This window comes from Podarcis filfolensis (assembly GCF_964270895.1).
Source record: "Podarcis filfolensis genome assembly, chromosome: 2".
Classification (NCBI taxonomy): domain Eukaryota; kingdom Metazoa; phylum Chordata; class Lepidosauria; order Squamata; family Lacertidae; genus Podarcis; species Podarcis filfolensis.
Genome location: NC_139605.1, coordinates 104,243,142 through 104,257,284, shown reverse-complemented (window position 1 = coordinate 104,257,284; position 14,143 = coordinate 104,243,142). Strand labels below are relative to the sequence as shown.

The 14,143-nt window shown below is 43.6% G+C and overlaps 1 protein-coding gene and 2 long non-coding RNA genes across 9 annotated transcripts in view; 1 reads left to right on the top strand and 2 right to left on the bottom strand.

Annotated features, from left to right (window-relative positions):
• Positions 1-14,143, bottom strand: part of LOC310755762 — a 1,619,227-nt gene that overhangs the window by 1,069,088 nt on the left and 535,996 nt on the right. The gene's annotated exons all lie outside the window — the stretch shown is intronic.
• The window catches only part of LOC310755775, a 332,521-nt gene that overhangs the window by 118,698 nt on the left and 199,680 nt on the right, over positions 1-14,143 (bottom strand). The gene's annotated exons all lie outside the window — the stretch shown is intronic.
• RHBDL3 (rhomboid like 3) overlaps positions 1-14,143 on the top strand; it is a 129,733-nt gene that overhangs the window by 108,603 nt on the left and 6,987 nt on the right. For all 7 annotated transcript variants that reach the window (XM_083598839.1, XM_083598837.1, XM_083598836.1 and 4 more), the window contains 2 exons: positions 1,262-1,374; positions 7,795-7,895. In XM_083598839.1, the coding sequence (XP_083454965.1) occupies positions 1,262-1,374; positions 7,795-7,895 (214 nt within the window). The remainder of the gene's footprint in view (positions 1-1,261; positions 1,375-7,794; positions 7,896-14,143) is intronic.

The window sequence follows — 14,143 nt, the reverse complement described above, 5'->3', positions numbered from 1 at the left end:
TCTTAATTTACTGTGCTCATCTGCTTTTTTTATGGGCGTTTGTGACAGCCAGAAGGTAGCTGAGGAGAAGGCAGTTGTTAAGGGTGACTGAGAGCTCCCCAAAATGTGCTGTTTGTGTCTTGATCCCGATGGAGAAAAGCTTTATAAGAAACCAAAGCTGTAAATTTTAGCCTTCCGCTTTAAAGCTGAGCGGACGTTAATTATCTGTGGGGCCCACCCATTTGTATTGCTGCCATAACTAATGACTTGCATTGATTCGAGGGCCCATTTGTTTGGTTGCGGAGAAGGTGAAGCCTTGATAAATCAATTATATTGTCATCTAAAGAATGACACATTCAGAGCATGGGAAAGCTAATTATGTTTTATGGGTGCTTATTGACCAGGGGGCTCGGATGCTCCTGGCTGCAGTAGGAGTTGGGCTGAATGGAATGCTTCTTGAGACTTTTTTTAAAAGAACAGGCATGCATCAAACACACTGAGGGACAGAACCTCTAAGGGTCTTCTAATCGAAATAAATCATTGCCCCGCAAGAGGCATTAGAAAACATTGGGCATCTTCCCATGACTTTTCTTATGTACTACCCTGCATCTCGTTCTACTTCCTTCTATATAAGGGATTCTTAAAATCTTTTTTCCAAATGGTATTTTCCCCATTAAAAACAAACAAACCCAATTCTAAATGATCCTGAGTACAAAGGCACTTTTAGGTTTGCTAACATGACAATCTGTGGGTCCCCCCCACCCTGGCTATAATAGGTGGGAGAAAGCAGTAAATCAAGGCTGGTTAAGTTTTGTAGCTACTTAACTACTTGGAACTGTGAGGGCCATTTTCTAGCTATCTTAAGAGGTGGTGGCTTGCCTAAGGCTGTCCAACCAGTTAGTGGATGAGCTGAGATTTATACCAGAGTCTTCCAGCCTATAAGCAATATCCTTAATTGTTCTGCTTGCAAATATACTTTGCTAATTAACATAGTTTAAAGACAGGGTTATTAAACCCGAATCATGACATTTCCCCCCCACTTAGGGAAATAATCTATTTTAACCTAGATAAAAATAAACTTTAAAAAAACCACCCAAAACCCTGGCACTAAGTTGGTGACTTATTTATTTATACAAAGTCTCTGTACTTGTCTGTTGGTACCAAAGGGAATCATACAGAATTGTAAAGTTGGAAGGGACCCTCCAAGGTCATCTAACCCAACCCCCTGTAATGCAAGAATTTTATTTATTTTATTTTTTAATGCTATTTCCATTTCCCCCAGGATAGAGCACCTTGGACTCAATGTTGTCCTTCAGCTTCTAGTTGGAGTCCCCCTTGAAATGGTACATGGTGCTGCAAGGATCGGGTTTGTCTACATTGCTGGAGTTGTAGCAGGTACGTTGTATGGGTGAATAAACCTGATATTGGCTGATACTGAAATTGTGGTTCATCTCCATGGTTGAGGTTCCTGTGAGAGAAGGTGCCCATCATTTGCCTTGGTCAGCAGAGTGGTACGGGTGGGCGAATTTATAATTGCTATTATCATCATTCTAGCTAGCTAAATTTCCGGGATTCTTTATCTTTCGCCACCATAATGTTGTCCTTATCAACACTATATAAATGTTTCAGTCAGGTCTTTTTTTCAGCAGGAGCTCACCGTAACTCAGTTCTGGCACCTCTCAGATGGGTGCCATTGCCGTTATTAGACAACAAGGGAGGCGTAAACCGTGAGCTCCGGCACCTCTTTTTCTAGAAAAATATCACTGGTTGCAGTAATTTTAAAAATATGACACTGCATGGAAGTAAAATCAAACCAAGTCTAGGGTTTGTCAAGGTGTGATCATAGTTCCTCCTTTGAAGGTACTGTGACAAGCTGAATGTTTCAGACCACACCGGCCCCTGTTTGGGATGGACGAATCTGTCAAATTTGGTTTCTCTCAGTTTCTTATTTTTCTAGTATTTAGTTCAGTTCTCCACATTTCTGCATCAGTTTGTCATTTTTTTTAAGCTTCATAAAAAATTTAACATTTTAGTTTGCTTTCCTTCTAATGCACAATTTGTCTAATATTTACATTTTGCAAGCATTCCCCCCTAATATAATACACTGTTATGTTCTTTTCACCTATGTATGTATTTTTGTACACGTCGTTTGCCTACATCACAAGATTCATAGAAGTTCAAATTACAAAGGATAGCTGTGAATTGTTTTGCTGATTGTTTCAGGAAGTGCAAAATCCGTTGGTCTACTTTAAAATGTGGACCTGATCAAATTTTTCTCCCAACCTCCAGGCACATGGGCTCTGCTTCAGTGTGCCTGCAAATCTCTCTGCAGTAGGATCCTCTGTCTTGTCAAGGTTCCTGTTTGCTAATTGCTGTGATGATTCTAAGCTTGTTAAATGAGCACACATAGAAACCTCCTTCAGACGTTTGCACTAAAAATGTGAAAGTTGGGATGGGAGCCCGCTGGCCCAGGATTATGGGGGTCTGTGCCCCTGCCCCAGTTCTAAGCTGTTGTATGTTCAGATGAAGACGTGTGAACAGGACTTCTCTTGGTAACTGAGAAAGTTATTGTAGTTTTTCCTAGTGCCGTGTTTGCACTTCGAGGCCCCCAAGCCCTCCCCCTGTAAATAACTACACACTGACACATAATTTTAGTTTAAGTTATTGGGCAAAATTTTAGGCCACAGCTTTATTGATTACAGCAAAGTGAGCGGTATTGGCTTAGGCATTGGCAACAGACTATAACTGACTCCTGCCTCTCTGGCTGGTAGTCTGAAAGGGTAAACACCAAACGAGGGAGCAACATTGATGAAGATCAACCGAAGCTCACCCCGGGGTTCCTGTGGTCCTGGCATGGCCCTAGCCTCTCAAGCGACTTCGGACGAGATCCAGGACCCCCAGATTCCTTTACCGGAATACCGCGTTTCTGGAAGGGCAGGTGATGGCCGCACCTCCCCTCTCACACATTTCAATAAGCCAATGCCTAACCACCTAACCTTACAAAGTAGTGACGATTGCTAAGGGGGTAGGCGAAAACCATGTTGCTACAGCCAATCTGCCAAATGGGAAAATTCCTACCCAGCCCCTGTTCCAAAACAGGTGACCCAATCCATAGCAAGGCCTAAGCAGCAGCACCTAAAATTAGGGAGGGGGGAGGTTGTTTGGCAGCACAAAGCAAGTGCCCCCGATTACATCGCGCTGCCGCTTTTATAGGCCCTGGAATCACGCCGTCCATCCGGATTGGCCCAAACAGCCTGGCGTGATCCCAGGGCCCGACTGTTAAGTCTTGGGCCATGCCCAGCAACAGCTTACCCTGTGGGGGTGCCTTAGGGGCCCACACGCAACCAGGACCCTCATTAAGGAGGATCCCATTTCTCAGTTGAGCTATACAGTGAGCGCAGGATCAGGAACTACTATAATTAAGCATTAGTTATGAGGGAGAGAAATCAGTTATAAGGCCATAGATGCAGTTTTGGAGCTTACTACCCTTTTTTCAGGGGCGTGGGTGGCGCTGTGGGTTAAACCATAGAGCCTAGGAGTTGCTGATCAGAAGGTCGGCGGTTCGAATCCCTGTGACGGGGTGAGCTCCCGTTGCTCGGTCCCAGCTCCTGCCAACCTAGCAGTTCGAAAGCACGTCAAGTGCAAGCAGATAAATAGGAACCGCTCCAGCGGGAAGGTAAATGGCGTTTCCGTGTGCTGCTCTGGTTCGCCAGAAGTGGCTTAGTCATGCTGGCCACATGACCCGGAAGCTGTCTGCGGACAAACGCCGGCTCCCTCGGCCCATAGAGCGAGATGAGCGCCGCAACCCCAGAGTCGGTCACGACTGGACCTAATGGTCAGGGGTCCCTTTACCTTTACCTTTACCCTTTTTTCATGTGAAGAGATTTCCTGAGGCATAAAGTACCCAGGAGTTATTTTTTAATCTATATATCTGATTTGGCTTTACCTTTGTTTACCGCAGTGTCATTAATTGTCAGCTGAAGGATTTTGGTTCGGGCCCAACATGGCAACTTTCCAATGACCAGTGAATCTATGATAGATCTTCATGGACTGATTGATTTTTACATTTGTACTGCATTTGTTATTCACGTCTTGCGCCTCTGCAGTTTGGAGGTGAAGGAAGCTGGCTTGATGATAGATCAAACCTAATTATAACAAGAGGAGAGAGCAAGAGGCAACTGCAGGGAGGGTGTCATGGGATGGCTGGGGCAGTGATTGGCAGGTTTAGCTATTTGTCCCTCTCCCTTGCCCTGGTCCTTACCTATATAGCAAGTCTTGCTACAATGAACAAATAAAGCTGCAATCGAAGTGTGCCTTATTGAACAAATAAAAATAGAGAGTTATGTACTATGAGGCAGTACATGGAGGTGGGAAGCATATATGTCATAATTGGATTAGAAAGCTAGGAATAGGGAGGGGGTTCTGGAGTCTCTGGTCCTATGACTGACATAGCCAGTGGTACAAGTCCACACAGGATTAACATGAGTAAACCATGAGATGCAGCAGCAAGAAAAGCTAATGCTATTCTAGGCTGCATTCACAGAAGTATAGTGTCCAGATCAAGGGAACTGGAATGAGAGAAAATTTCTGCCTTGATCAGACCACACATGTAATACTGTGTCCAGTTCTGGGCACCACAATATAAGAAAGACTTTGATAAGCTGGAACATGTGCAGAGGAGGGAAACCAAGATTATCAAGGGTCTGGAAACTAAGCCTTATCAGCAGCAATTGAGGGTGCTGGGGTATGTTTAGCCTGGAAAAGAGGAGGCTGAGAGGAGATGCGATAGCCATCTTCAGATATCTCAAGGGCTGTCACATGGAAGAGGGAACAAGCTTGCTTTCTCCTGCTCTAGAGGGTAGGACTTGAACCAATGGCTTCAAGTTGCAAGAAAGGATATTCCAACTAAACATACGGTAAAAAAAAAAAAACTAACATTAAGAGCTGTTCGACAGTGGAACGCTCTCCCTTGGGAGGTTGTGGACTTGCCTTCTCTCCTTCAACTCAGGGAGGAAGTAGGCCTGAAATGAAGCCTACATGTGTGCTCACGTGTGTACCATTCCAACTCTTCCCCATCCTTTTCCATCCTCAGTGTCTCTGGCCATCCAAAATGTGGGGAACCTCCAGATATCGCTAGACTGCAACTCACAGCATCCCTGGCCATTGGCCTTGCTTGCAGGGGCTGATGGGAGTTGTAATTAAATTTCAGGCAGGCCTGCTTTAGCGTGTGAAGTTCTTGGCAAAATAACCTGTCTTTGCTCTTTTTTGCTTTTGTTACTTTGAGAATATCACATCTGTGCTCTCTGTCTCTGACTCTCTCGTTTTCCAGCTCTGTGTGTTTGATTCTTACCCCCCTCCTCTTTCATCCATCCACCGTACATATTTTGCCTCTCCTCAGCTGATTTTGTGTCGTCGTCACACCCCCCCCCCCCCGCCTTAACTGTGTCAGACTGTGGGGGGGAAATGCTAAGAATTTTTTAAAAAGCTGGGTGAAGGTGTGTTGCCTTCTCATTAAAAGGATGGAGCTGGTCTAAAAAGAAGTTGCCAGGAAAAATCACAGGCGGAAAAATATCTCTTAGCTTGCAACCAATTATTTCGCAGCATGCAGGTGAAAATATTTTCTTTAACAATTTCAAATCGTTCGCAGTGGAGAGAAAGGAGTGGGTGCCGTCAGCAGTAGTGCGGACACAAATACAGTTCAGTTGTAAATATACAGGAGGGGGGGACCAAAAATATTTATGCAAAATTCTTAACCAGATGGTTAAGATGGACACATGAGATGTGCCTCTTCATTTGAAACAACAACAACAACCACACGGTTAAAAATGGGTGCTCCAACAGTGAAGACAGGCAAAAGGAAGAGAATTAAGATTGGAAACTGGCTGGGGAAACGTGGCTGGAGGAAGAGAGTGAAGAGGAAAAACGGCAGGCAAGGAATGGTTCTTTGTATAGTCCTACCTTGGATCTCAAATGCCTTGGCTCCCAAACAAATCAGCTCCAGAACGATTGAAACCCAGAAGTGAGTGTTCCGGTTTTCGAATGTTATTTTGGAAGCCGAATGTCCGACGGGGCTTCTGCAGCTTCTGATTGGCTGCAGGAGCTTCCTGTCGCCAATCAGAAGCTGCGTTTTGGTTTTCAAATGCTTCGGAAGTCGACTGTACTGTAGGGCATTCCATAAATAGGGCACCAACACTGAAAAGGCTCTCTCATAAGTAGCCCTGCCTGCCTCACCTCATTTTGTGGTGATGGGGGGGGGGGCAGAGAAGAGGCTTCTGAAGATTATCTTAGGGCCTGGCCAAGTATATATGGAAGGGGATGATCCTTCAGGTGGCCTGTCCCCAAGCCACTGGAGGATGCATTTGAGAGTGGAGGAAGGATGGCTGAGTAGGAGTGTCTCTTTTTTCTCTGTGTGTGTGCAGAGAAAAGCAGCTTGAGGGGGGAATTTGGTACAGAAAGAAATAGAACCCCACACACCTCAATGCAAGCTCCGGTGACTTTTTGTTTGTTTGTTTCTAAAAATGGTGAAGGGGAATTTGTAGCTTGGCCTTCAGCAGCTATAGCATCAGCTGCCTGTTAGCTTGTCTTTCTAGCATGCGGCCAGCCCATTTGTCCACATCATCTGCTCTTTGCTTCTGATCTAACTTGTCAGGTGTGCAGACTTTGGGAAACAAGCGCAATCTCCGTTTGCGTGAGAGCGCTGGAAGGTCTCGAAACAGTGATTGCATTTCCAAAACGCGACTCCAATTCAAATAACGACTTCAGGGGACCTATCTATCACACTGCCCATTATTGGTAGAAAAGTGCCCAAATCACAAAAGTTCCCAATAGGTTTTTGTGTGTGGTCCTGCACGAGTTCATTTGGTTTTGTTCCCTAGCCTTGCAAATTACAGGTAGCCTCCCTGTAGTTGTAAAGCGGATATGGTGTTCAGCAAAACGGACCCTGGGTCAAGGCTCTACTGATTGGAAGACACAAGCACAATGGTGTGCGTTTTAACTTCCCATCCCACCTCTAAAATGGATGTAGATATAGGGCTGCACAGAGCCCTTGGAAGAGAGAGAGTGCACAGGTGCAAAGCCTCACTCAGGTGGGACTTTAAGTTAGGCTAGTGTCTCATCCCCCCTAGGATGCCAATATGCATGGGGACCATATGACCAATTTCCTCCCCAAGTGTCTTTAAGCTGCAAGAGGAAGCGGGTTGGTGTGTGTGTGTGTGTGTGTGTGTGTGTGTGTGAGAGAGAGAGAGAGAGAGAGAGAGAGAGAGAGAGAGAGAGAGACCCCACCTTGTACGATTTAGGCTTGGAAAGCAGGACTGGCCCAATTCTCTCCCCATGCCCAAAATTAGACTGATTTGACTCTGCCTGTCGTTGACTGTGGCTTCGCATACTACAGTGGTACCTCGGGTTACATACGCTTCAGGTTACATACACTTCAGGTTACAGACTCCACTAACCCAGAAATAGTACCTCGGGTAAAGAACTTTGCTTCAGGATAAGAACAGAAATCGTGCTCTGGCAGCGTGGCAGCAGCAGGAGGCCCCATGAGCTGAAGTGGTGCTTCAGGTTAAGAACAGTTTCAGGTTAAGAGTGGACCTCCAGAACGAATTAACAACAATCTGTAGGTGCCCTTTCCATGTGCGAAAAAGAGGGAGGAGGTCAGCTCCTTTGCTTAGCAAGGTTTGTGATAATCTGTAAATGCCCCTTTTTCTGAGAACTTCATGTGCAAAAAAAAAAAAAGAGAGAGAGGAAGAAGATTGACTCTTGCTTAGCAAGGTGTTTGCAATAAAAGTTTCCCCCCTCCCCTTTTCTCTCTCTAAGGTTCCTTAGCAGTGTCTATTGCTGATATGACTGCACCTGTCGTGGGCTCATCTGGAGGCGTGTACGCCCTGATATCTGCTCACCTAGCCAACATAGTAATGGTAAGTACTAGACTAAGTAGTGATACAATTTGAGTTAAGAGACCAGGAATGGCATGACTTCACTGGACGGAATTGCTGCTTGGGATCCAAGCTGCTCCAGTATTAGGAACAGCCAACTGCTGCGGTTATTACTTTCTCTTCATTAAGCTTTTAAGAACATAAGAAGAGCCAGTGGACAATGGCCCATCTAGTCTGGCGTCCTGTTCTCACGGTGGCCAACCAGATGCCTGTGGGAAGCCCCAAAGAAAGGGTCTTCTGCTGGTCGTCATCAGCATTATTGGCTACACCAAATTGCCTTCGCCAAGTATAGGCAACAAAGACAAAAACCACACATCCTTGTCTGAGTGTATGACCACAGCACAGAGCTATGAACTACAGAAAAGGAATTAAGTGGGGGGAGCTTCTGTGTTTAGGCTGACTTCCAGAAATGCTCCAGCTTCTGACAGTGTTCCATTTATGATGAAAATGCAGAATGTTTGTGGAATGCTTTCCCCAGGAAGGTTCGCCTGGTGCCGTCATTATATATATATATATATTAGGTGCCAGGCCTCTTCAACCAGGCCTTTGGCTGATTAATATTCTACGTCCTTTTAAATGTGTTTGGGGTGGGCTATTGTTTTGTTGTTTCTGTTCTAACTTTTTTTTGTGCTTTTTTCTTGTATTTTTATCTTGTGAACTACCCTGAAATCTTTTGATAAAGGGTGGCAGATAAATCTAATAAATAAAATTAGTTAATTAGTCAGTGGGAACAGATTAGCAGACCAAACTATGTAGCTCTGGTATGCCCATAAGTCTGTTTCAAATTGTTTGTGTGAATTACTTTTGTCACCTTTCTATTTCACACAAGTTTCCCCCGCGCTTTTAGAGTGGCACATATGGTATTCATGTACAGCATCCCATCAAAAGCTTATACCATAATAGATGTATTAGTTTATGATGCCACAAGAGTCTATGTTGTTCATGCTTGGCTGTAGAATCTTCTCACATTACCCAGTTCTGGCATTTGAAACAAAGCGTTCTCACTTAATGCTGATGAGGGGAAATCTTCCATAATGAAAATGATCTTTTGCATTTGTTGCTGCATCCCATTAATGTCAGTGCTCATCTTTTCGTTATGCTTTTTTGTTTGCTTGTGGGAGAAAAGGTTTGTTGGAATCTTTTTTGCTTCCCTGAGTGCCTCTGGGTAGCTGCAAGAAATAAAAACGTCCTTGGCTGCAGAATGAAATGTTCCTGCAAATAAATAAACGAAGAGCAAGCAATAAGGCATTTCACCCGACGGGAAGTAATAAAGGGGGGAAATAAACTAAATAAAGATGCATGGAAATAAAGAGTGGAGGAGAAAACGCAATATTTAATAGTAGCACCCTGAGCCTTTTGACTATGTTACTAATCTCTGCGGAGAACTGCGTAAAAGAAAATTAGTTTAGAAGAAAAGAAGCAAAGGTTTTGGGGTTTTTTTGTTCAGTGGCTGGAGTAATTTATAGACAAAACCCATGAGCACTGTAAGACACAGATGGGAGCATTCTCCAGCAATTTCCCTCACTGCCTGAATCATTAGCCTAGAGGCATATCTGCATGGTGGTCTTTGAGACTTGTCAGATTCATATCCAGGGCACAAATCACACTTCACCACAGTCCATAGATGCTGGCACTCCTCTGTTCTGTACTACAGATGAAGGTGCTGGTGGGGCAGTCGAGAGCCGTGTGGTTTTCTTAAATATGCATGATGTCAGTCCCACATTGTATCATGCCTGCTTCTTAGAGGTACCCTTCCCCATGGAGGCACATTCAAAACCTGATCTCCATGGTTCCAAAAATAAAATCATCCTTGTTACTGATTTGTTAATTTACAATATGTAGAAACTTAACAGACTATTCACAGCCTATCCATACCAATCCCAGTTTTTACAACATCTGGAATTCATTCTTGATCATCATAATCTATTATTTGTACCCCCGCCCATCTGACTGCGTTGCCCCAGCCACTCTGGGCGGCTTCCAACGTATATAAAAACATAATAAAGCATTAAACCTTAAACCTTAAAAAGCTTCCCTATACAGGGCTGCCTTCAGGTGTCTTCTAAAGGTTATATAGTTACTTATCTCCTTGACATCTGATGGGAGGGCGTTCCATAGGAAGGGTGCCACTACCAAGAAGGCCCTCTGGCTGGTTCCCTGTAACCTCACTTCTCGCAGGGAGGGAACCGCCAGAAGGCCCTCAGAGCTAGACCTCAGTGGGAATGTTCTTGCTGTGTTCTTCCACAGCAAAATATTAACAAATATTTTTACTTCATTATTATTGCTATCAATAATTATAATTTTATTAATCACCTTCTACACAAACACCTCAAGCTGATTGATGTACATGAGACAGGAAGAGCAGATAAGGACTTCCTCACAGATTCATGGTGGCCTTTGGAGAGATCTCCTTGATTAGAGTTTATTTTTGTATGTTATTTGCATGGTGTGGTGATGTATTTCCCTTTCTTTGTGACACCTTGAATGCTGTTATGGGTGAATAATGGAAAGATAGTCAACGAGTTTGCAACAGTTCTTGTTGCAAAATGTAATGAAAACTTTTTTTAAAAAGCTCACAAAAAAACAAATATAGTAAAAACAAAACAATGCAATACAAAATAAATGCCCATGGCACAGACCCATTTATACAACTGGGAAAGCCTGTTGGAACAAAAGCCTGTTGGAACAAGCTGTTTCCAGAAACTGCAGAGTGAACCTGTCATCTCTCAACAGAAATGCTATTCCACAGAATGGGCCAACCACCCTGAAAACCCTTCACAGAGTTATTGTAGAGCAGGCTTCTGAGATATTTGGAACTTGCAGGATAAAGACTCCCACAGACCGTAGTGGCCTACTGGGTATATAGGGGTTAAGTCAGTCTCCAAGGTACCTTTTAAGTGTATCACCAGAAATTCTGGCCATTCTCAGTTTAATAAAACATGTTTTGCTTGGGTCTATAACTATAATGTCCCAGATCTTGCTAATTCACCGACATTTGGCATTTCAAAGTCTTTCCAGAGCCAAATTAAGTTCAATATATTTGCAGTGATACGCTTTGAATAAAATCTCGATCTTTCATTTTTGCAAGATCTTAAAAAACTAAAGGAAAGCCCTGTAAGCAAAAACCTGCTATAATACAACTAACATGCATGACTTCTACCAGGTATGTTTGTATTTGAGGGCAGACCCACTAGATGTGAATGTAAGTTCCCTTCCTGTGACATCCTTTCCAGCAAATACTTATTCCTGATCTCATAATCTTTCTTAATCTCTGCGGGATATAAAACTATCTAGAAATAACCTTATACTAAGACTACCCCATTGTCACTCTAACAGAGAAGGTATAAGCCAGCCCTCCAGATGTACTGCAAAATATTTTCAGTCAACTGTAGACCTGAATTCTTTTGCTGTCTTTGCCAACTGTATTTCCAGTTCTGTTGCGGTTTGTTACAAATTTTGTAGACCATAAAAGCATTGCCCCAAACTAGCTTTATGAAAATCCTTTTCCTCAAAGACAGTTGTCCTAAGTTTGCGAATATGTATTTTTTTTCCTGAGTGATCAGATGCAGAGATGTTTTTGTAAAATCCAGCCGTTGTTTTCGATTGCAAATGTATTTGGAAATGGGGCAAGCGAAACTTACGGTTGGAAAAATTAGAAACAGAGACTAAAACTGGCAGATTCATCCATCCTAAAATGAACCCAAACATATAATATTTGAACTCCCTGATAGTCAATTAGCATGGCTAACTGAGCCTCTTGGGCTTGCTGATCAGAAGGTCAGCAGTTTGAATCCCCATGACGTGGTGAGCTCCTGTTGCTCTGTCCCAGCTCCTGCCAACCTAGCAGTTCGAAAGCACGTCACAGTGCAAGTAGATAAATAGGTACTGCTCTGGCGGGAAGGTAAATGGCATTTCCATGCACTGCTCTGGTTTCGTTGCTCCGTTGTGCCAGAAGCGGCTTAGTCATGCTGGCCACATGACCCAGAAAAACTCTGTGGACAAACGCCAGCTCCCTCGGCCTGTGAAGTGAGATGAGCGCCATAACCCCAGAGTCATCTGTGACTGAACTGTCAGGGATCCTTTACCTTTACCTTTTTAAGGATCAACTCAGCTGCTAACCAAGACTTCGGCTGTGAATTGTAGACTTATACAAAGCTCTGTGACACATTTGGAGTCTATGTTTGTGCTGCTCATCTGCACATTTTTTTAGGGACTTGTTAGGGAGTGTCCAGAGGTCGACAAAAGCTGGAAAGGCTCACAAAAAAGCATCTCTTGCCATTTGCTTATCTGTCTTATCTTCACATTCCCTGGGGACTATTAACACGAAACACCTGGCACTGAACAACTAATTGCACCCCAACTGTGTTCATCCACCCCCATAGAAGGAGGGAGATTAAAACTGTCCTCTCAGGGGGAAGAAGGAGAGGAAGTGAGGAGATTTGGATAAAGTTATAAAACTGTCAGGGCTTGTGCAATAAAAAAAGGAAATTGAAGAACTCATCAGATCTATGTCCATGAGTGTGTGTGCATCTTGTCAGACCCCACCCCCAGAGTGCACATAAAATTTATTGATTTTTCGTCTCTGGGTTCTTAAGCTCAGATTTATTGATCTGTAATATTTTGCTTGGTTAGCCCTCGCATCTCACCCAGAGCTTTGTTCATAAAAGAAAAATGAGTCTGCCACAGGCCCAGCCAGAGACTTTAAAGTTTTGTGAAGTGCCTTATGAAAAATTCCTGGGGTGATGACTTGTCACATCTGTATTACTAGATTGTTGGGTGTGTGTGTGTGTGTGTGTGTGTGTGTGTGTGTGTGTGTTTTTGTTCTGTAGCCAAGCCTGTTTCAGTGTACTCTGTGCTCAGACATTAGATGCTCTGACTCACGACTTTGTTTTTTTACTAGAACCCTGAGATCCATCAATGAGTGCCTGGTGCAAAATACATAAGATTAAAGGAATGTTGAGTGTCAGAATCGATCAGTCCTTAGGCATATAGTTAGTATTAAAGAACAGGGTGCCTCTAAGCGCATTCTGAGCCTAGAAATTTGTGTACAGTACCAGAACTAACCTCATAGTCCTTTCATACAACAGTCTGCTCCTGGTTAGCTTTCTTCATATCAACACTCCCATTCAGATGGGGAAAGTTATGTTGTTGTTGCCACGGCTGATCGCTTGAGCGACAGAAACCCTTGCCAATGTTCTATAAAGCACCAACAGGTCTATAAGTAGATCCTGAGCTACCTTTTACCAACCCCAGTTGTATGCCACCCTGAGCTCCTTGGAGGAAGGACAGGATAAATAAAAAAGCCAACTTGTTTCATGACATTGGTGATCTCCCCAGAAGCTGATGGCATGAGCTTTCCAGCATACATATATCAAAACACTGAATACGAGAGGTTGGCATTTGTTTCTAGATTCAGGTAGATAGCCGTGTTGGTCTGACGCAGTTGAAATAAAAAATAAATTAAAAATTGTCTAGTAGCACCTTAAAGACCAACTAAGTTTGTTCTGGGCATAAGCTTTCGTGTGCATGCACACTTCTTTTTTTATTTATTTTGACATTTGTTTGGTTTGAAGGATTCTTAAAAATGCAAGCAATAATGTCCAGGAATCTGCAATCCACACACTGAATTCTGCAGTCAGAATTGCAGAAGATCCATGCCTTTGATGGTGACACCTAGCAAATTCTTCCCCGTTCTGTTGGTATCTTCTGGCATTTCTGTGTCTGTTAATAGACTGAGTATAACTGATTCTTACAGAGGGTAGTTCTGATGCCTGTTCTATTGAAAAGAGTTATACTCATTTTGCTGGAAGGAGTGTATGGCAATCTCGAGCTGTAGTCCATTGTTGTTGGCTTATGATTTGTAGCTGTCTTTTAAACCAGTGCAGTGGGGAGTGGGCAATGAAGTTGATTGTAGCAGCAGCAGCAGTGCAATTAGTGAAGGGCTGGAGGAGATGAAGGGAGCCAGGGAAAAAGGATGGAGGGTTCCAGTGGTAAGTAGAAAGATGTTACCTGACAATCAGGTTCACCCATAGATAAACAGCAAGTCTACCTGCTGGGAAACAATGGAGCAACCTAGACTATAAGCTTCTCAGAGGCCAGGTCTACCCAGGCCTCAACACAGCTGTCACCAGATCTACTAGAAGTGATAACCTGTTTTCTGATGCTAGTTATATTTGTTTGTTTGCTTGCTTGTTTGTTTGTAGAATTTGCTTTGCTAACACCCCACCCTG